Source organism: Geotrypetes seraphini, chromosome 12 (assembly GCF_902459505.1).
Source record: "Geotrypetes seraphini chromosome 12, aGeoSer1.1, whole genome shotgun sequence".
Classification (NCBI taxonomy): domain Eukaryota; kingdom Metazoa; phylum Chordata; class Amphibia; order Gymnophiona; family Dermophiidae; genus Geotrypetes; species Geotrypetes seraphini.
The window spans coordinates 94722117-94743920 of NC_047095.1; the positions used below are offsets into that span (position 1 = coordinate 94722117).

The window sequence follows — 21804 nt, forward strand, 5'->3', positions numbered from 1 at the left end:
CATCATCATTTTAATTTCAAAGGTCTTACATTCTTAGATTGTCTTAAAGTTTTCTTTTAGTATTCTCACCATAAAATCATCGATGCAGTGGTCAGTTTTTCCAAAGTGTTGTCCTACAGAGGTCCTTGTTGGTATTACAATTTTTAATATGATATCTATGTAAATTGATTCTAGTTTTTAGCATTTGGCCTGTTTCACTAATGTAACATCCCTCTTTGCACTTTTTGCATTGAATGTATACCACATTAGAAGATGAACATGTGAAGAATCTCCTTACATTGAATGTTTTTCCCATATGAGTGACTGTGGGATCCTTTGAGATGTGCTCGCACAGTTTGCAGCTTGCCACACCGCAAGGATGTATACCATGCTCTTCTTTGTAGGTTTGTGTGGGGAGCTTGCTTTTTACCAATTTTTGTTTCAGATTAGGTGGTTGAGGAAAACCAACACAGTTGAAGATGGGAATATTTCTTTTAGTAATTCAACTTCCTAAAATAGTGGTTGTTTTACTACTTGGGATCTAGCTAGGTGCTTGGGACCTGGGTTGGCCACTGTTAGAAATAGAATACTGGGCTTGATGGACCTTCGGTCTGTCCCAGTATGGCAATTCTTATGTTCTTATCTTGTATAAATTTTCTTAGTTTTTCCAACTCTGGATTGTATGCCACTACCAAGGGAATACTGTCTGTGGTTTTCTTGTCCTTGTAGTGCAATACATTTTCTCTGGGTGTTTTAAGGGATGAGGCAATATTATTGGAAACTACTTGAATATAAACCTAGAATTTTGGGCCCAAAAAATGACCCCAAAATGGGGGTCTCAGTTTATATTTGTCTATGTAGTTTTAAAAAAATATCCAAATTTAAGCCTACCGGGCTTTGGTGAATGGAGTCATGGGTCAGGGGCAGACTTGACATGCGAGGCAAGCAGCTGATTCCTCTCAGCAGCATCCACAGCGGTCATCCATGCTGTTTGCTGGCTGTTGGAAGGAGGGGGGAATGAGGAGTCAGCAGCGCATTCAGATTGTGAGCAGCCCTCTTCTCATCAGCAATGAAAAGAATTGAGACCAATGATTGGAGGGCGGGCAAGTGTGGCTACATTCCTCTGCTGTCTACAGAGAACACATATTACAGGTAAGCAACTTTGCTTTCTCCAGAGACAAGCAGGGGATATGCAGGCACACTTGTTGGCGAGTCTCAAGCTTGAAGAAGGAGATGGGTAGTGGTAAAATTAGTCACAGTGCAAATAAGTTCTGTAAGACTGATTGACCAAAATGTACATCTTGTGCTAAGCTCTGATTCAGACAATAGTGCTTCGTAAAAGTATGGACTGAGGACCAAGTGGCAGCCCTGCAGATATTCTGAATGGGAATAGATTTTAAAATTTGCTATTGAGAAAGGTGTAGCTCATACTTTATGAGCCTCAATTGAACCAGGTGGTTGTAGGTGTGCTCTTGTGAAGCAGAAATTGATGCATTGTGCTATCTAAGAGGAGAGAGCTCTTTTTGATGCCGGTTTTCCTTGGGTAGCTGGATTGTAGGAAATGAAGAGCTGATTTGTTTGGTTGAACTGAGAAGTTGGCTTGAGGTTAAAAAAAATAAATAAATAAGTAATGCTCTTCTGCAGTCTAATGTATGGAGACTTTACTATGCTGGAGAGGAATGTGGAGGAGGAAAAAAAACCGATGGTAAAGTTATAGTTTGGCACAGAAGAAAGGTCCGTGACAACTTTAGGAAGAAATCTGGGATGAGTACGCAATTGCACTCTATTGAGAAAAAATTGGAGATAATACATGACTAGTGCTTGGAGTTCACTAACTCTTCTGGCAGAAGTTAAAGCTGTGAGAAAGACTGTCTTCCATTTAAGGAATGAAAGAGAAACAGATCAAAATGGCTCAAAAGGAGCTTGCATCAACTGATCAAGATCAAATTAAGGTCTCACGCTGGAGGAGGATCTTGTAATGGAGGCAGAAGATTAGCAAGATCACTCATAAAATGAGAGGATGATGTGAACATTTACTGTCCACAAAAATACGGTAGGCCGAGATAGCTGCTAGATGAAATTTGACGGAATTTGATGTGAGACCAGAATTTGATAAATATAGGAGATATGATAAAATATAGTTAACTGGACAATGAAGAGTATCCTGTTGATGATCATGCACCCAGATGGAAAATCATTTCCATTTGAACTGATAAGACTTTCTAGTGGAAGGGCGCCTCGCTTCAAGAAGGACTGTTTTCACAGGTTGAGAAAGTGGAAGATGAATTAAGAGTGAATTTTCCATTTCCAAGCCGTCAGACTGAGACTGCGGAGATAGCACAGTTACTTACCGTAACAGGTGTTATCCAGGGACAGCAGGCAGATATTCTCTACATGTGGGTGACATCATCCACGGAGCCCCGACGCGGACAGCTTTTCAAGCAAACTTGATTGAAGATTTCAAGCTTGCTGGTGCTGCACCAAGCACGTGTGTGCCTTCCTGCTCCACTAGAGGGCGCATCCCCTCCTCGTGGTCTTCAGTTCAGATAGCTAGCAAAGAAGCCAACCCCAGGGAGGTGGAAGGGTTGCAAGAATATCTGCCTGCTGTCCCTGGATAACACCTGTTACGGTAAGTAACTGTGCTTTATCCCAGGACAAGCAGGCAGCATATTCTCTACATGTGGGTGACCTCCAAGCTAACCAAAAAGGGACGGAGGGAAGTTGGCAATTCAGGAAAAAAGATTACGCAAAACCGACTGGCCAAGCCGGCTGTCGCTTCTGGACAAAGAATCCAGGCAGTAGTGAGAGGTGAAGCTATGAACCGAAGACCAAGTGGTGGCCTTACAGATCTCCTCAATCGGCGTGGACCTGAGGAAAGCGAAAGAAGCCGCCATCGCTCGGACTTTATGCCCCGTAACTCGACTGCACAGCGAGAGACCAGCCTGAGCGTAGCAAAAAAATACAAGCAGCGAACCAGTTGGACAAGGTGCGCTTGGAAACAGGACGTCCCAACCGATTAGGATCAAAGGACAAGAAAAGTCGAGGAACCCTCCAATACGACTGGGTGCGTTGAAGATAGAAAGCCAACGCTCTCTTACAGTCAAGAGTATGCAAAGCCACTTCCCTAGGGTGAGAATGGGGCTTAGGAAAAAACACCGGAAGAACAATAGACTAATTAAGGTGGAAATCTGAAATCACCTTAGGCAAGAACTTAGGATGAGTCCGTAGGACCACCTTGTCATGATGAAAGACAGTAAAAGGCGGGTCCGCCACCAACGCTTGCAGCTCACTGACTCTGCGAGCAGACGTGAGTGCAAGCAGGAAGATCACCTTCCAAGTCAGGAACTTCAGATGAGCTTTATTCATGGGTTCAAAAGGAGGTTTCATTAACTGAGCAAGAACCACATTAAGATCCCAAACCACAGGCGGAGGCTTGAGGGGAGGATGGACATGCAAGAGACCCTTCATAAACCGAGAAACCACAGTGAACAGAAAGCGATTTCCCATCGAGCTGCCGATGAAAGGCAGCAATCACACTAAGATGGACACGAACCGAATTGGTCTTGAGACCAGATTGAGACAAATGAAGCAAATAGTCCAAAACCGAGGACAATGAAGCAGACAAAGGATCCACCCGCTGCGAAGCACACCATGTGGCAAAACGAGTCCACTTCTGAGAATAGCACTGCCTCGTAGAAGCCTGCCGAGAAGCCTCAAGGACATCCTGCACTGACTGAGATAACCCAAGAGAAGGGGTCAGTTAGAAAGGAACCAAGCCGTTAGATGAAGAGACTGCAGATTGGGATGCAGCAGTGAACCCTGACTCTGAGACAGCAGAGAAGGAAAAACAGGCAGAAGTAGAGGTTTCCGGACACTGAGTCGTAGAAGCAGGGAGAACCACGGCTGCCGAGGAGCGATCAGAATCATGTCGGCATGCACCAACCTGAGGTGCACAAGCGTCTTTAAAGTCAGAGGGAAAGGAACGCATAAAGGAACCTGCCCTCCCAATCCAAGAGGAAAGCATCCGCCTCGAGACGGTCCGGGGAGTACATCCTCGAGCAGAAGTGAGGCAATTTGTGATTCAGGGGGGAGGTGAACAGATCGATCTGCGGAGTCCCCCAGCAAACAAACACCTGACGCAGAGTCTGAGAATGTAGAGACCATTCATGCGGCTGCAGGAGGCGACTCAACTTGACTGCCAGACAGTTGCGCTCTCTCTGGATATAAACCGCAGAAAGATGTTGTGGCGGAACGCCCAATCCCAAAGGCGAAGAGCCTCCTTGCAGAGAGATAGGGACCCCGTGCCCCCCTGCTTGTTGACGTAATACATCGCCACCTGGTTGTCCGTGCGCACCAGGACCACCCTGAAGCAGATGACGAAAAGCGACCAGGTCAAGGTAGATAGCCCAAAGTTCGAGCAGATTGATGTGACAACGACGATCTGCACTGGACCAAAGGCCCTGAGTCCGTAGACCTTCAAGGTGAGCCCCCCAGGAATACGCCGAGGAGTCCATCGTCAGGACCTTGTGATGCAGAGGCGTGAGAAAGAGAAACCCTCTGGAAAGATTGGAAGAGTTGGTCCACCAACGGAGCGAGCGTCTCAAGGAAGGAGTCACCGCAATGTGCTGGGAAGCGGGATCCTGATCCCGCCGCCATTGAGATGCCAAGGTCCACTGAGGAACCCGAAGGTGCAACCTGGCAAACGGCGTGACATGGACGGTGGAGGCCATGTGACCCAGCAGAATCATCATCTGCCTGGCTGAGACCGACTCCCGCAGGGAAACCGACTGGCTCAGCCGAACCAGAGTGGCCTGACGAGGAGGAGGAGGCAGAAAAGAGCGAAGACGAACCGTGTCCAGCACGGCCCCGATGAACTGTAGAGACTAAGTGGGGCACAGCTGATACTTCGGGAAGTTTACCTCGAACCCCAGACTTTGAAGGAATATAATAGTCCGACGGGTTGCTGAAAAAAACCCCACCCTCGACGGGGCTTTGATCAGCCAGTCGTCGAGGTACGGAAAGACTTGGAGCCCCTGGGACCGGAGGGCCGCAGCCACCACCACGAGACACTTCGTGAAGACTCGAGGGGACGAAGCAAGCCTGAAAGGGAGAACCCGGTATTGAAGATGCAGGTCCCCCACCTGAAAACGAAGGAACTGGCGACAAGCTGGATGCGCTGGGACATGAGTGTAAGCTTCCTTCAGATCGAGGGAACACAACCAGTCCCCCTCGTCCAGCAAGGGATACAAGTCGGGGAGTGTTATGCCCATGACCAGGGGGTAATTGAAATTACGTAATATGGCTCCTCAAGTCTGCTTATCTGATCTGGGTGTTGCCAAGACAACATCAAAAGTTTCCACAACAAGTATCTGCTATCTTGACCTTTTTGACCTGGGAGTTGCCCAAACCGCATCAAAAGGATGGGAAGCTGATTTCTTCAACACCTCCTTGTAAATCTGTCATTCTGACCTCCTTGACCTAAGTGTTGCCCAAACAACATCAAAGGGACTGGCCAGGGGGGTAACTGAAACTCAGCATACTACTGACATGAATCCACAAGTCTGTTTAGCTGACATTCTGACCTCCTTGACCTGAGTGTTGCCCACATCACATCAAAGGGAGAATGAAACCAGATGAGAAGCCGGTTTTCTGCAACACCTCCTTCTGACATCCTGACCTGGGTGTTGTCAAAACACAGAACAAAAGACCAGCACCTGCGGTTTATGCTTTTGAACTCAGCAGATTTCACCCTTTATAAGGACGGGACGCTGCTCCTAGAATTAGAATCCATGACGTCTGGAGGGAGAATCCAAGATGTCTAAAGGGACAGTCCTTTGGTCCACCCACCTATCAATTGCCAGTATTCCCAATTGTGAAGATGGTCGTTGTATGGGGTCAAGGTGATGCTATTTTTATTCTTATATAATAAAGGGTTATTGTTTATGCTTTTATATTGTCTGTGTGCTGTTTTGAGTGTCACTGATCATCCCATTTGTCAGAAATTAGTGGCGGAACAGGGAGTGACAGCATCCAGAACCTCTCTTGAACAAGAAACTTGTTCAGTTTCCTGAGGTCTAGTATAGGCCGGAGGTCCCTGGTCTTTTTGGGGACCAGGAAATAGCGGGAGTAAAACCCCCGCCCCCGCTGACAAGGGGGAACCTCCACCACCCGAAGGCGAAGAAGGGCCCGAGCCTCCAGAAGAAGCAGCGGAAGCTGCACTCGGATGGAAGGAGACACGCCGGGAGGACAGTCCGGCGGTAACTCCCTGAAGTTTAGAGAATATCTCTCTCTGATCACCGAGAGGACCCAAGCGTCCGAGGTGATGCTTTCCCAGACCGGTGAAAAAGCGCGGAGTCGGACCCCAATCGGGAGAGGAGCGGGACCTAGCGCAGAGGAGGCCAGCCCCCTCCCGTCCAGTCCGTCAAAAGGACAGCGCGGGCTTAGCCACAGCCGTGGTCTGAGGCTTGGAGGAACTCGCCATTGTTGCTGGCGCCGAGGAGGACGAGAAAAAGCAGGTGTGGACTTCTGCGGATACCGCCGAGGTGGCAACCGATAGGCCTTGGGAGGAGTGGGCTTTGGCTTAGACCGCACCAAGGATGCAAAAGAACGCTCGTGCTCGGAGAGGCGTTTCGTGGCCGCCTCAATCGAGTCATCGAGAGTTCATTGCCCAAACGGAAGGTTTGCCAAGCGATCCTGAAGGTTAGGGTCCATATCCACGATCCGGAGCCATGCCAACCGTCGCATGGCAACCGCAAAGGCGGAGACCCTCGAGGAAAGCTCGAAAGCATCATAAGCTGCATGAAACATGTGCAGATGAAGCTGCAACAGAAAGTCCACCAGCTGTTGAAACTCCCCAAGGCTCGAGGCGGGCAAGTCCTCCTGAAAGGCGGGCAAGGATTTGACCAGAACCTTGAGGTAAGACGTGAATATAAAATTATAATTCATGGTTAGCCATCATGGAGTTTTGGTAGAGTCGCCTTCAAACTTATCCATCGTCCTCCCTTCCCGGCCGGGCGGGACAGCCGCGGACACCCTAGAGCAGTGGTTCCCAACACCAGGCCAATTGGGTTTTCAGGCTAGCCCTAATGAATATGCATGAAGCAAATTTGCATGCCTATCACTTCCATCATATGCAAATCTCTCTCATGCATATTCATTAGGGCTAGCCTGAAAACCCGATTGGCCTGGTGTTCCTCCAGGACAGGGTTGGGAATCACTGCCCTAGAGGGATGCGACTTCTTCAAGGAAGACTCCACCATCAAAGACTGATGGGAAAGTTGTGCCCTCTCAAACCCTGGGCAAGGGACGGTCCGGTAGCGAGACTCCATCTTGGACGGGATGGCCGGGACTGCATAAGGTCCCGGAAAAAAGCCTGGCGCAGGATCGGATTCAAAGGGAGCCATAAGGACTCTCGAGGGGGAGGGGGGCAAGGCAGATCCATTTCTTCCAAAAACTCCTTGGTGTATTTGGAGTCCGACTGAAGATCAAGATGGAGCGCCTTCCCCAGGTCCTGGACGAACCTCGTAAAGGAAGAGGGGCGACTGTCCGACCAGCCCTCAATGGAGGTGGTCGAGCGAGAACAAAGCGCCGCCGAAAAGGAGGGAGAAGCCTCCCGAGAGTAATGAAGCGGCATATCCGTGTCCCCCCGACCCGAGCCCCACGACGCTCCACTAAGAGAACGGGGCGGGGTCGAGGACGGCTGAAGTCTCGAGGTCTCCCGAGGGAGGACCCTGGGGTTCGAGGAACCGAGGCCCGATGGCGCCGAGGAGACACACCCCGGGAAAAAGAAGGCGAAGCTGGGGCCTCCCGGCGTGGAGCCTTGGACCGGAAAGGGGACGAACAACTGGGGGTTGGACAAAGTCAACTCCGAAACCCGGAGCGCCCCGGCCGCGCGACCACCCGGGGACCGTCCTCTTGCCGCTTCAGCAAGCGGCAAGACAGGGTCGAGGCACGCCCTGACCGGCACTTCGACCTCAGACGCCCCGAAGGCGAAGAACACCTCGAGGCCGGAGGCGAAGAATCGGAAGAGGAAAGACGCCGAGACTGGCGCACCCTGCCCCGAGAAGCCTCGACACGAGGCTCAGGCTGGTTCGCCACACGTGAAGTCAAGGCCGGGGTAAGTGGGACAAAGCCGAGGAGAGCTCCGAGATCATAGCCCGGAGCATATCCTGGAACACGGGCACCGACATCATGTTAGGCATGTCCTGTGCAGCAGTGCATTCCACCGAGGGCGACCTCGAGGATGAGTATTCCCTGGAGGCGGAAGCACGCTTGGAGGGCTTAGAGGGTCTCATCGAGGCCGGTGGGATAGCACTCCCCCCATGGGCAGCAGGAGACCCCGAGGCTGGCTTCTTCGCCGGCACCAAACCTGAAGAGGGGACTTACCCGGAGCCAAGGTCGAGGTCAATCCCTTCAAAGCCGAGAGCAGCTTACTCGGGGCCGAGGTCTTCGAGGCCGGGGCCGAAACCAAGGCCGGCTCCACCACAAAAAGTTCCGCCATATGGGCCCGACGACGACACAGGACATGCGATTGGAAAGTTGCACACCTGGGGCAAGAGTCGGTCGGATGATCAGCCCCTAGGCACAGGATGCATCAGCGGTGCGGGTCGGTGATTGACAGCAGCTGACCGCACTGCGAGCACTTTTTAAACCCGGTAAGAGGCCGGGACATAAGGAAACAGACAGGCCGCGGCCGGTTGAGGCCAAGCGGCCACGGCAACCCGGGAGCCCCTGAATGCCAAATCGAATCAAAAAAACACACAAAAGTTTGCAAAAACACAAAGAGAAAAGGTGCACAGCGACTCCCGCAAGAAAACAAAGAAGCCGCGGTGCTAGAAAGGCACTTAGACACGGAGAGAAAAAACAACAGGGCTTTCTGGCTCCGAGAAAAACTAAGAACTGAAGACCACGAGGAGGGGATGCACTCTCTAGTGGAGCAGGAAGGCACACACATGCATGGTGCAGCACTAGCAAGCTTGAAATCTTCAATCAAGTTTGCTTGAAAAGCTGTCCGCGTCGGGGCTCCGTGGATGACGTCACCCACATGTAGAGAATATGCTGCCTGCTTGTCCTGGGATAATGGAATGTAGTAATTGACCGTTCTGCTGAAAGAGAATGGAGGGATGGTCCCCCGAGGGAATTGGGGGAGCATCCAGAAAGTCCAGCAGGAGTGGATACCAGATTTATCTGGACCATTAGGGAGCAATGAGTATGATATGGAAATGAGAGGAAATGGCAGGAAGACATAAAGAAGGTTGTGCCACCAATGAATGGAGAAAGCATCTCTTGCTTGAGAAGCTGGATGAAGAGAGCAAAAAGTGTTACATTTGGCATTTTCTGGAGAAGCAAAGATCTACTGTGGGTGTTCTCCAGTGTAGGACTATTTGCTGCAGGATGTAAGGATCGAGAGTCTACTCATGAGTCGAGTTTCCTGATGAAGGAGTCCGCGAGGATATTGTGTTCTCCTGGAATATATACCGCTTATAGATAGACCCAAAGTGTCAGAGCACAGGTCCCCACAGACGATATGTTTCTCTGCACAGTGGGAGAGATACTGAACCTCCCTATTTGTTAATGTAGAATATTATTACTTAATTGTCTGTTTGAATAAGAATACATTTGTTGTAAATCCAAGAACGGAAGGCTTTCAGAGCATAACATACCACAAGCAGTTCCAAGTGGTTGATATGTAGGGATCATTCGTTTCTTGTCCACTGACCCCGAGTCTGCAGGAGGTCGAGGTGCGCTCCACAACCCTAGTTGGAAGCATCTATCATTATAGTGATAAGAGGCGGCGGAAGTTGGAATGGCAGCCATCCTGTAGGGAAGGAGAACGAATCCACCAAAGGAAGGAATCTTGAATCTTTACAAGCAGAGGAACCATCCTGATGAGGAAATGAAATTGTTGATTCCAATGCAATTTGAGGTGCCACTGCAGGGGTCTCATGTGGTGTCTTGCTTGCGGTACTAGAGAAATCGAGGCTGCCATATGCCCTAAAAGGTGTAGAATGGTGCAAGCTGACAAGGTAGAAGATCATCTTAAGTGGTCCGCCCGACTAATGATGTCTTTCTAAAGATAAGGGCCTATGTTTAAAATAAGCTCCGATGAACGTGAGGGAGTGTGCTGAAGCAAGGTTGGATTTTTGGAAGTTGATTATGAATACCAGTGATTGTAGGGTTAGAACTGTGGTTTGGATGTTGAGCAACAACTGGTCTATGGAATGCGTTACTAAGAGCCAATCATCTAGGTAAGGAAATACCATGTGGTGGTGTTTTTGGAGGTGCGCCGCCACCACAGCTAGGCACTTCATGAAGACTTGTGGCATTGAAGAAAAGGTAAAGGGAAGAAGTTTGTATTGAAAATGCTGATTGAGGAATTTGAAGTGAAGGAAATGCCAGTGGGACAGATAATAGGAATGCGAGTGCATGCATCCTTGAGGTCTAGGGTGGCTAACCAATTGTATTGTTTAAAAGAAGAGAAATCGTTCTGAACTTTTCTTTCTTGAGGCAGGTGTTGAGTGGTCTGAGTTCGAGAATGGGCCAAAGACCTTGTGTCTTTTGGGGAATGAGGAAAAATTTTGAATAGAATCCCTGGTTCGTCTGGGAATCTGGAACTTCTTCGATAGCATTGCTGTGCAGTAGAAGGGAGACTTCTGATGAAAGTTGCAGAATGTGTTGACGTGGTACCGTGGATGGGAGGGGTGGTTGCGAAGGTGTAGTGTGGGGAAGAAAATCAAGGAAGTTTCCCTGAGAAACTGTGTAAAGGACCCATTTGTCTATCGTGATGGCCTGCCAGGCCAAAAAGCAGGGAATTAGCCGCCTCCCCAGATGGTCAAAAATTAGTAGGCAGCTTAAGAGATGGAAGTTGAGATGTAGATGATTGCTTCTGGTCCCTTGTATGCTGTTTCGGAGCATAAGAGGCTGTGATCTTTATAGGGCAGACCGATTATAAGTAGCAAATCTGCATCGCGGATAATACGACAGAAAAAACTGTTGATGGTATGCTCTTCAATAAGAAAATGAAGAGGAAGGGTGTTGAAACTGTTGGGGTTGTTCTGAAGGATGTGCCGAGAGTTCCCTACTAGTTGACGAATCTTCCTTAAGTTGTGAAATTGTGGCTTGCACCTTTTCACCAAAAAAGACTGTCAACCAAGCAGGGAACATCTGCTAGTCTATCGTGAAGGTCCTCTCTAAGATCTGATACTCAAAGCCATGTTGTGCATTTAGCAGCTGTGGACACCGCTGCTGTTCGAGACATTATGTCATAGGCATCATAGTTGGATTTTATTAAATGGTAAGTAGATTCTTGCAAGGCAATGAGAAGATTTGGTATTGTTTCTGGGGAAGCGGCTTTCAGCTGTTACAAAATAGAGCATTGAAAATGCAGAATTTGCAGCTGATGAACAATGATCTTGGATGAGAGCATAGAACCTTGATAGACCTTGCGAACTATGGAATGAAGGAGATGATCCTTTCCAGGGGGCACACTAAATGAAGATTTTGAAGTCTTAACTTTTTTAATATGACCAGGTGCTTTTTGGACCTCATATACTTGAAAGCTATGGACACTGATAAGGGCTTTTGCCAATTAGAGGTCCTGGAGGACTTGATGTACTCTGAGCTTTGAGGAGGAGGAACTGGCGCAAGGAGGGAGAGGGAGACGCTTTGAAGAACAGTGTCTTGAAGGGGAAGTGTTGGAGAAACTCCCTTTTTGACTTAGAGTGGCCTTTAGTATGTTTTGAAATAATACCTGAAGTTGAGGATGAAGTCTTCCGATTAAGATCAGGAAAGGACCGCGAGACCGAGACAGAGCTCATGGGAGCCTTCACTGAAACCTCAGGAATTAATAAAGCCACTTCCACTTCACAAGTTGAGCTTCGTGCTGTTGATTCTGCTGGAGAGCGGAGTACTGCAGTTGTAAAGCACTGGGAGCTTTTTTCATTGGCCTGCCGATTCCGCTGTTTTTTTTATTCTCTGACAGTTTCGGCAGCAATTGGCTTCCCTCCCCTTGCAGTAGCAGTATCGAGGCAGGGCCCTGGGGGGAGGGAGCAAGCAGCACAGTGAGCGGCTTACTCTTCTTGGAAATTCCAGTGCAAAAAACCGCAGTACGAGAACCACCATCCATCGCGGTATTTCTTGTCAGGAAAAAAGTGCCCTCAAGGTCCTAGCACCAGCCAATAAAAAACTGGCACTGTTGACAAGCAGTGTTCGCTGCTTTTGAAAGCTCCAACACTGAAGTATTTCCTTTTGTTTCCTCTCCGATCTTAATTTTTTTTTTTTTTTTTAAGGAAAAAGATTCTCTCATGTTTGCTTGGCAAGTTCCAGTTGCTCCTGTTTTGTTTTTTCTAAAAAAGGAAGAAACTAATACTAGCGGAGAGGAGGTGCTCTAGGTGTAGGGACTCCTGCACTTGCCCAGCAAGCTCAAAAGCTTACCTAGCTAGGGGAGAGCACCAGAACTCAGGCTCAGTCAGAGGAATTCACCAACAAGTGTGCCTGCATATCCCCTGCTTGTCTCCGGCAAACAGTGATTTCTTCATCTGTTATTTTAATGCCATTGAGAGTGAATTAAAATACTTCGATTCCTATGCAAGTACTGCATCTTGAATACCAGTAAGAATTTCAAGCAGTTTAAAACTGCTCCATATAACCAGAGTACCTGATTATGTTTCCACGTTGTTTCTTTCTGCAGCTGTGCTTCCTGAATATCCACCTCCAGGAAATGCTGAATTCGCTTTGCATCAGCTAGTTGGTGTTCCTTCTTCTGTAATGCTCTCTGACCTTTCTGCAGTTCTAGTTGGGTGCCTATCAAAGTATCCTGCAGGTCCAAGAGCTCAGTCTGCTGTATGAATGAAGATTCCTTTGGGATCTGGTAAAAACACACAAAAGCATACTAGTTAATTCAAATCTACTGATGGAAGATAAAGCAAACATGTTTACCTGTAAATAGGCAGTACTTAGCTCATGCCTTTATTCAGGGCGCATTACATACACATCAGTATATATTTTCCCTATCTTTAGTGGGCTCACTGATTGTATCTGAGGTAATGGACGTTTTAAGAGGCTTACTAAAAAGTCACAAGGAGTCACAGCGGGATTTGAACTGGGCTTCCCTGGTTCTCACTCAGCCCATTGTTCTTTTTTTAAATTTTTTATTTATGAATTTAGCAAATTAAACAAGTCAATAACTTGTACAGAATAGAACTGCAAAATATGCTATTTTCTTAAGGGAAAAAAGCAAATCATTCAAACTTTACAAAATTCAAGTCCACAATGAAAGAGGAAGGACCACAGGAACAAAGGAAAATAACAATTACAAATAAAATATATCATTCTGGAAAAGCACAAAATGCAAACTGAAAATTATTATTATAGCTTCATTTCTTAATATACTAACTCCTTTGTAGAGTCTCTTGGGAAGTTTCAGTTCAGATTCTGTTTAACAGCCAACAAAGCTGACAATTGGAATCAGTCCATTATTCTAACCATTAGTCTACTCCTTCATGTGCTCTCTGGACACAGCAGCTCACACAATTGGTCATACCACTTCACACAGTGCTGAACAGAATTATGGGGTGCATTCTAAGGGGATAAAAGTGAAGTTTTAAAGCAGATACACGCGCATGGTGTATTGCTAACCCCCACCCTCAACATTGTGAAGGTAAAAACATGCATGCAGTTTCCCAGCATATGTATTTCTGCCTGTGAAGAAAATGAAGCAAGATTAGCTTAGGACAGTGTATCGCAAACTGTGTGCCATGGCACACTAGTGTTCTGTGAGACATCTGAGGAGAGGCACCAGCTGACTGCTTACAGGATGTGCTTCTCGCGTCAGCGCCTCTCCTCTCCAGCAACCCCCACATCCGCGCATGTGAAGACATTGATGCGATGACATCACAGATGCACGTGACATTGTGTCGACGTCCACGCACTTCCAGATGCCCTCCACCATGGCTTCAAAAAGTCTGCAGCATACTGGATTAGAGGAACCAAAAAAAAGATGAAATGGAACTCTATGAAGAAAGGCTAAATAGATTAGAATGCGTCAGCCTGGAAAGAGAGATCGATGAGAGGAGATAAAATAGTCTACAAAATAATGAATAGGTTGAATGATTTCTTTTTCTTTTTTTTAATTTACAAAAAACCCCATAATAAACTGCATCCAAGGCAGATCTTTCCTCAGAAGTATACAACACACACACACACACACAAATATACAAATAACCAAATAGAAAAATGTGGTCATACCTGTTCAAGTCCAATCAGACCAGTCCAAAACTATGGGTTATGTGCTTCAGCCAGCAGATGGAGACAGAGACTAAAAAAGCTATGAGCTCTGTAGCATAAAAGGCATTGCACAGGAACAATAGTATTTCTGCTACAAAGCAGCTAACAAGAGAACTTGCACTATAACTCAAAACTAAATCTAAGGACAGAATAATGAGAAATTAGGTTCTTACCTGCTAATTTCTCTCTTTTAGTCCCTCCAGACCGGCACAGACGGATGGTTTATGCTCTTCTGCCAGCAGGTAGAGACTAAACACAGACTTTTGGTAGTAGTACAAGTGGGCTGTACAGTCCCATCTACAATAAGTCTAAGGAATAGCCAAGCAAGCCAGGACTAAAATCTTAAAAACTGAACTAGAAAACACAACAAAAACTCCATATTCCAATGGAGACACCGTTGGATACCAACTAGAAGAAAGCCCAAAAAGTGCTCCCACAGTTTGCCAGATAAACCAGACAAACCAGATGCCACTGCTCCCATCACTCTCTCTAAAAACTAAGACAAAGACACCATAGAAAAACCCAACTCTTCATGAAAAAACTGAGGACAAAAACAACAGGGCAAGTTCTATGCCGGTCTGTAGGGTTAACAGGCAAAAATGCAGAGAAGACAAAACTGAAGCCTTACAGATATCCACCGAGGGGGCATAAGACAACTCTCAGCCCAAGAAGCTTCCTGATCCCAAGTGGAATGAACTTTGAGAAAATCCAGAATTGGTTCCTTCTGAAGAAGGTACGCCAAAGTGATGGTCTCTTTGATCCATAATTCTCATCTGCTTGGTTATCTGCTGAATTAAGGACTAATTGTCCCACCCACCCCTGGTTTGTTACTGATAAGTATTGTTATCTATATATGTCACTTCCCATACCAGCCAATCAAAAAGCAATGTTACTTACCGTAACAGTTGTTATCCAGGGACAGCAGGCAGCTATTCTCACTAGTGGGTGATGTCATCCGACAGAGCCCCGATACGGACATCTTGCAAGCATGTCTTGCTTGAAGAAACTCAGAAGTTTCGAGATGCCTGCACCGCGCATGCGCAAGTGCCTTCCCGCCCGATGTACCGGGCGTGTCACCTCAGTTCAGGTAGCTAGCCTGAGAAGCCAACCCAGGGGAGGTGGGTGGGACGTGAGAATAGCTGCCTGCTGTCCCTGGATAACAACTGTTACGGTAAGTAACATTGCTTTATCCCAGGACAAGCAGGCAGGTATTCTCACTAGTGGGTGACCTCCAAGCTAACCCCAATGGGATGGAGGGAGAGTTGGCAACTTAAGAGAACAAATTTTGTAACACTGTTTGGCCAAACTGTCCATCCCGTCTGGAGAAAGTATCCAGACAATAATGAGAGGTGAATGTATGAACCGAGGACCAAGTGGCAGCCTTACAAATCTCCTCAATCGGTGTCGATCTGAGGAAGGCAACAGAGGCTGCCATTGCTCTGACCTTATGGGCTGTGACCTTACAAGGAAGGGATAATCCAGCCTGGGCATAGCAGGAAGAGATACAAACCGCCATCCAGTTGGAGATGGTGCGCTTCGATACAGGTCGTCCCAACTTGTTTGGATCAAAAGAGACGAAAAGTTGAGGAGCAGTTCTGTGTGGTTTGGTGCGATCCAAGTAGAAATCCAAAGCACGTTTACAGTCCAGAGTGTGAAGAGCTGATTCTCCAGGATGAGAATGAGGCTTTGGAAAGAACACTGGAAGCACAATGGATTGGTTGAGGTGAAATTCAGAGACCACTTTAGGCAGGAATTTCGGGTGAGTGCAGAGGACCACCTTTTCATGATGGAATACTGTGAAAGGTGGGTCCGCCACCAAGGCCTGAAGCTCACTGACCCTGCGAGCAGACGTGAGGGCCACCAGAAAAACCACCTTCCAGGTGAGATACTTAAGTGGAGCCTTGTTGAGAGGTTCAAACGGAGGCTTCATGAGATGAGACAGGACAACATTGAGATCCCAAACCACATGAGGAGGTTTGATAGGAGGGTTGACATGAAAAAGTCCTTTCATAAATCTGGAAACCACAGGATGAGCAGACAAAGGTTTCCCATGTAGAGGCTGATGGAAAGCCGCAATAGCACTCAGGTGGACTCGTATAGAGGTAGACTTGAGACCAGACTGAGACAGGTGTAGAAGATAGTCCAACACAGAGGATAGGGAAGCTCGCTGAGGCTCCGTGGCATTGGAAATACACCAAGAAGAGAATCTAGTCCACTTTTGGGAATAGCATTGTCGGGTAGCAGGCTTCCTGGAAGCCTCCAAGACCTCCCTCACTGCTTGGGAGAACTGGTGAGGAGTTACGTTGAGAGGAACCAAGCTGTCAGGTGGAGAGACTGCAGGTTGGGATGAAGTAGTGAACCTTGATGTTGAGTAAGTAGTGAAGGAAACACTGGAAGAAGTACTGGCTCCCTGCTGCTCAGTTGAAGTAGAAGGGAGTACCAAGGTTGTCTGGGCCACCGAGGAGCAATCAGAATCATGGTGGCATGGTCTGATCTCAACTTGACCAGAGTCTTTTGGATGAGAGGAAATGGAGGAAACGCATACAGGAAGCGATTCCCCCAATCCAGTAGAAAGGCATCTGCCTCGAGGCGATGAGGAGTGTAGATCCTGGAGCAAAACTGAGGCAGTTTGAAGTTGTGGGGGGCTGCAAAGAGGTCTATCTGAGGCGTCCCCCACTGTGCAAAGATCTGATGAAGGGGGTCGGAATGGAGCGTCCATTCGTGAGGCTGGAGAAGACGACTCAACTTGTCTGCCAAGACGTTGTCCTTCCCCTGAATGTAGACAGCTTTGAGGAAGGCGTTGTGGCGAACAGCCCAATCCCAGACTCGAAGAGCTTCCTGGCAAAGAGGGGCCGAGCCCGTGCCCCCTTGTTTGTTGACATAATACATGGCGACCTGATTGTCTGTGCGAATAAGGACCACCATGTCGTGAAGCAGATGCTGAAAAGCTTGGAGAGCATTGAAGATGGCTCTGAGCTCCAGAAGATTTATTTGATGGAGTCGTTCCGCACTGGTCCAGAACCCCTGAGTGCGAAGACCATCCAGATGAGCCCCCCAGGCATAGTTCGAAGAATCGGTCGTGAGAACTTTCTGGTGTGGAGGAGTGTGAAACAGCAAACCTCTGGATAGATTCGAAGAGGTCATCCACCAGAGAAGCGACTGCCGTAGAGCAGGAGTGACTACAATGTGACAGGATAACGGGTCGGACACCTGAGTCCACTGAGATGCCAGGGTCCATTGAGGAATTCTGAGATGTAGTCTGGCAAAAGGCGTCACATGAACTGTAGATGCCATGTGGCCCAAGAGGACCATCATGTGTCTCGCCGAGATGGATTGGCGAGAAGACACTGACTGGCAGAGTAGAAGGAGAGCATCCATGCGTTGAGGAGGAAGGAATGCTCGAAGTTGAATGGTATCTAGGACCGCCCCGATAAAGGGGAGAGACTGGGTGGGCTGAAGATGTGACTTGGGAAAGTTGATCTCGAAGCCCAAGCTTTGCAGGAAACAAATGGTAGTCAAGGTCGCCGAAATGACCTCTGGAGCTGACGGGGCCTTGATGAGCCAGTCGTCGAGGTATGGAAACACCTGAAGACCCATGTTCCGGAGTGCAGCGGCCACCACCACCAGACACTTCGTGAAGACTCTGGGAGACGATGAAAGGCCGAATGGAAGCACTCGATACTGCAGATGCAGATGTCCCACCCGAAATCTGAGGAACTTGCGGGAGGCCGGATGAATGGGGATGTGAGTGTAGGCCTCCTTGAGATCCAGAGAGCATAACCAATCGTTCTGCTCGAGGAGGGGATAGAGAGAAGCATGGGTCAGCATACGGAACCGCTCCTTGACCAAAAACTTGTTGAGGACTCGAAGGTCCAAAATGGGACGCAGATCGCCCGTCTTCTTCGGGACAAGGAAGTACCGTGAGTAAAACTCTCGGTTTTGCTGATCGAAAGGAACCGGCTCGACGGCCCGAAGCCGAAGCAGAGCCTGAGCCTCCTGAAGGAGAAGAGCGGTCTGCGTCAAGTTTGAAGGATACTCTTTTGGCGGGTGGTCCGGAGGGACCCGTTGGAAATGAAGAGAGTATCCCTCTCTTACGATGGTAAGGACCCAAAGGTCCGTGGTGATGGTCTCCCATCGATGACAAAAATGATGGAGACGACCCCCAATGGGAAAAACGGGGGGAGACAGAACGAGGTTGGTTATGCTCCCTGGGATAGAGCCAAAAAGGCTGAGTAGCCTTGGGTGCAGCCGGCATCTGAGGCTTCTGCTGAGGCTTCTGTGGAGGCTGTCTCTTCGCAGGTTGTCTCGCAGGAGGAGCCTGCCTCGGCTGATACCGCCGCTGGTAAATCAAAGGCGGCCTAGAGGGACGAGACTGTTGAGGCTTGGGTTTAGGCCGCAGGATAGACTGGAAGGACTTCTCATGATCCGAAAGCTTCTTAGTAACAGTCTCGATAGACTCATCGAACAGATCCGCCCCCGCACAAGGCACATTTGCAAGTCTGTCTTGGAGGTTCGGATCCATATCAATGGTACGAAGCCATGCCAGGCGACGCATGGCGACCGAACAGGCCGCAGCGCGTGCCGAGAGCTCGAAGGCATCGTAGGAGGATTGCATCAGCTGCAGGCGTAACTGGGAAAGGGTCGCCACCACCTCTTCAAACTCGAATCGAGCCTGAGCATCGATGAAAGGGATGAAATTGCGGAGCACCGGCAAGAAGAAATCCAAATATGAAGAGAAGAAGAAATTGTAATTGAGCACTCGAGTCGCCATCATCGAGTTCTGGTAGATGCGTCTACCAAACTTATCCATCGTTCTCCCTTCTCGGCCCGGTGGTATTGAGGCGTAGACTTGGGAGGGATGAGATCGCTTGAGGGAGGACTCGACCAGAAGGGACTGATGAGATAGTTGTGCTCCCTCGAACCCCTTGTGGTGGACGATGCGGTATCGAGCATCCAACTTACTGGGAACTGCAGGGATGGAATACGGTGTCTCAAAACAACGCATGAAAGTCTGGTCCAGCAGTTTATGCAGAGGAAGCCGGAGTGTCTCCGCCGGAGGGTGAGGCAAATGCATGGTGTCCAGATACTCTTTAGAATATCGAGAACCAGTGTCCAAAGTCACGTCCAAGTCATCCGCCATTTGTCGGAGGAAGGAGGAAAAGGACAGTTGGTCCACCAGCGCCGGCCGGCGAGACGGACTAGAAGAAGTGGAAGCCTCCGGGTCCAGGGAGAGCTGGGAGCGGCACGGAGAATAGGAGGTAGACGGTTCCTCATACTCCGGTCCCTCAGGCGGGGATAAATCCGACGAGGAGTATCCCAGACGCTGTATCTTCTTTTGTGGAGACACTTCTGAATGACGTGAGGAATGTCGAGAGGAATGTCGAGAACGATGCCCCTCCCGGTGACGGGATGGGGAACGAGATCTTCTATGCATCGCACGATCCCCCGAAGCCTCTAAGGAATGGATAGGACTAGATGCAGTGGATCGCAGAGGCGGCAAAGATGCGGACTCACGCAGCGCCACCCAGGTCTGGTATGGAGTGCGGAAGAACTCTTCCTGCGATGCAGTATGCCCAGGACTCCGATTATCCGGGGCCGACCTAGTACCCTGATGTCGCGGAGGAGTGATGGGCTCTAAAGGCGGCATATCACCAAGGGAAGCTCGCCTGGAGGTTTCCGCCGCCCTCCGCCGATCCTCTTCGTCGAGCAGTGAGATCGAACGACGAGGAGGAGGGGGAGGGGGCGGTCCGCCCCCCGGGACCGGGAGGTCACCCTGAATAGAGGCGATAAGCCGGGGTCCCATAGACTGCATAAGCTCGACAAACTGAGCTTCCAGTAGGGATCGCAGCGAAGCCGATATGGAGGGATCCGCACCGAAAGGGGGTCCTCCAGCACGGTCTTCGCGCTCCTTTGTGGCCAAGTGCTTCTGCTTACTAGCTTTATGCACTTTGATGACCACCGGAGGGACAGTGGAAGGCGGTACCTGAACCGAGGAGACGGAGGCAGGCACCGGTGTCGAACTCTATGCTGAAGTCGGTGTGAACGATGCCGGCTTCACAATGCCCGATGCAGGAGTCATTGATGCAGGTTTCGAACGGACCGGCGAAACCTCAGCAGAAGTTGAAGCAGACAGGTCCTTGGCAGTCTCCATCTTAAACATCGACTTCCAGAGCAAGCAGCACCGTTTAAACGAGCGCGCAGTGAGCGTGGAACAAGGCCGGCACGATTTCGGAACGTGTTCTGGACCAAGACACTGAAGACAGCGTCGATGCGGGTCCGTCAACGAAATCGCACGCTGGCACTTGCTGCACTTCTTAAAGCCGGTGATTGGCCGGGACATAGGCCGGAAAATCGACGCTGCAAGGTCGAAGGCGCTAGGCCATAGCCACGAGGCCGGCCCGGCCGAACCGCCGGAAGAAATAATTTTAACTTTTTTTTTTTTTTTTTTAGAAAATATAAATTAAAATTAAATAAATTCAAAGAAACAAAAAACGCGGTATAAAGAAGGCAAATATACTGAAATTCAGTCAGCGCAGAATGAAGAGAAACTTCTCAGCTCCGCGGAAAGAAAAGAACTGAGGAGACACGCCCGGTACATCGGGCGGGAAGGCACTGGCGCATGCGCGGTGCGGGCATCTCGAAACTTCTGAGTTTCTTCAAGCAAGACATGCTTGCAAGATGTCCGTATCGGGGCTCTGTCGGATGACATCACCCACTAGTGAGAATACCTGCCTGCTTCTCCTGGGATAATGACTTTTATTCAGTGCAATCATTGTGGTGCTTTAGTTCCAAGGTGAACCATCTGGAGATTTAGGGCTTGCCCCATCTGTCTTCAACTTTCTAGTATTAAGGAGGAGCTCAGTAATTTTAAGCAGGAATTGGATGCAGCTTCCATCACTCCACAGAATCATACCAATTTATCACCACTGCCTCAGAGAGTAATGCAATCAAGGAATAAATGGCTCACAGCAGGGTTAGGTAGACGAGACATGTGACACAGAAACATCTACCTTCACAGTTGCATCTCCAGAATCCTTTTGCTCCATTAGAGCTTTGCAGTGCAAGAAAGAACTGAAATGGAACTGGAACCAGTGAAGGTAACTCATGAAGAAAAGCACCCACAAAGGAAGAGTAATGTAGAGAAAGCACAGTTACTTACCGTAACAGGTGTTATCCAGGGACAGCAGGCATATATTCTCACATGTGGGTGACGTCATCTACGGAGCCCCGCGCGGACAGCTTTTCAAGCAAACTTGATTGAAGTTTCAAGTTTGCACACTGCACCACGCATGTGCTAGCCTTCCTGCCCACTAGAGGGCGCATCCCCACCTCGTGGTCCTCAGTTCCATATCAAGCAAAGAAAGCCATCCCCGGGGAGGTGGGCGGGTTGTGAGAATATATGCCTGCTGTCCCTGGATAACACCTGTTACGGTAAGTAACTGTGCTTTATCCCAGGACAAGCAGGCATGATATTCTCACATGTGGGTGACCTCCAAGCCAACCAAGAAAAAGGGCAGGTGGGAGGATGGCAAATTAGGAAAA

At 48.8% G+C, this 21804-nt stretch overlaps 1 protein-coding gene across 10 annotated transcripts in view; it reads right to left on the reverse strand.

Moving 5' to 3' along the window:
- The window catches only part of PDE4DIP (phosphodiesterase 4D interacting protein), a 533445-nt gene that overhangs the window by 265984 nt on the left and 245657 nt on the right, over positions 1–21804 (reverse strand). For all 10 annotated transcript variants that reach the window (XR_004536642.1, XM_033916500.1, XM_033916501.1 and 7 more), the window contains one exon: positions 12635–12844. Coding sequence is in view for 9 of the 10 variants with exons in the window: in XM_033916500.1 (XP_033772391.1) it covers positions 12635–12844 (210 nt within the window). In the remaining variant the exon portion in view is untranslated. The remainder of the gene's footprint in view (positions 1–12634; positions 12845–21804) is intronic.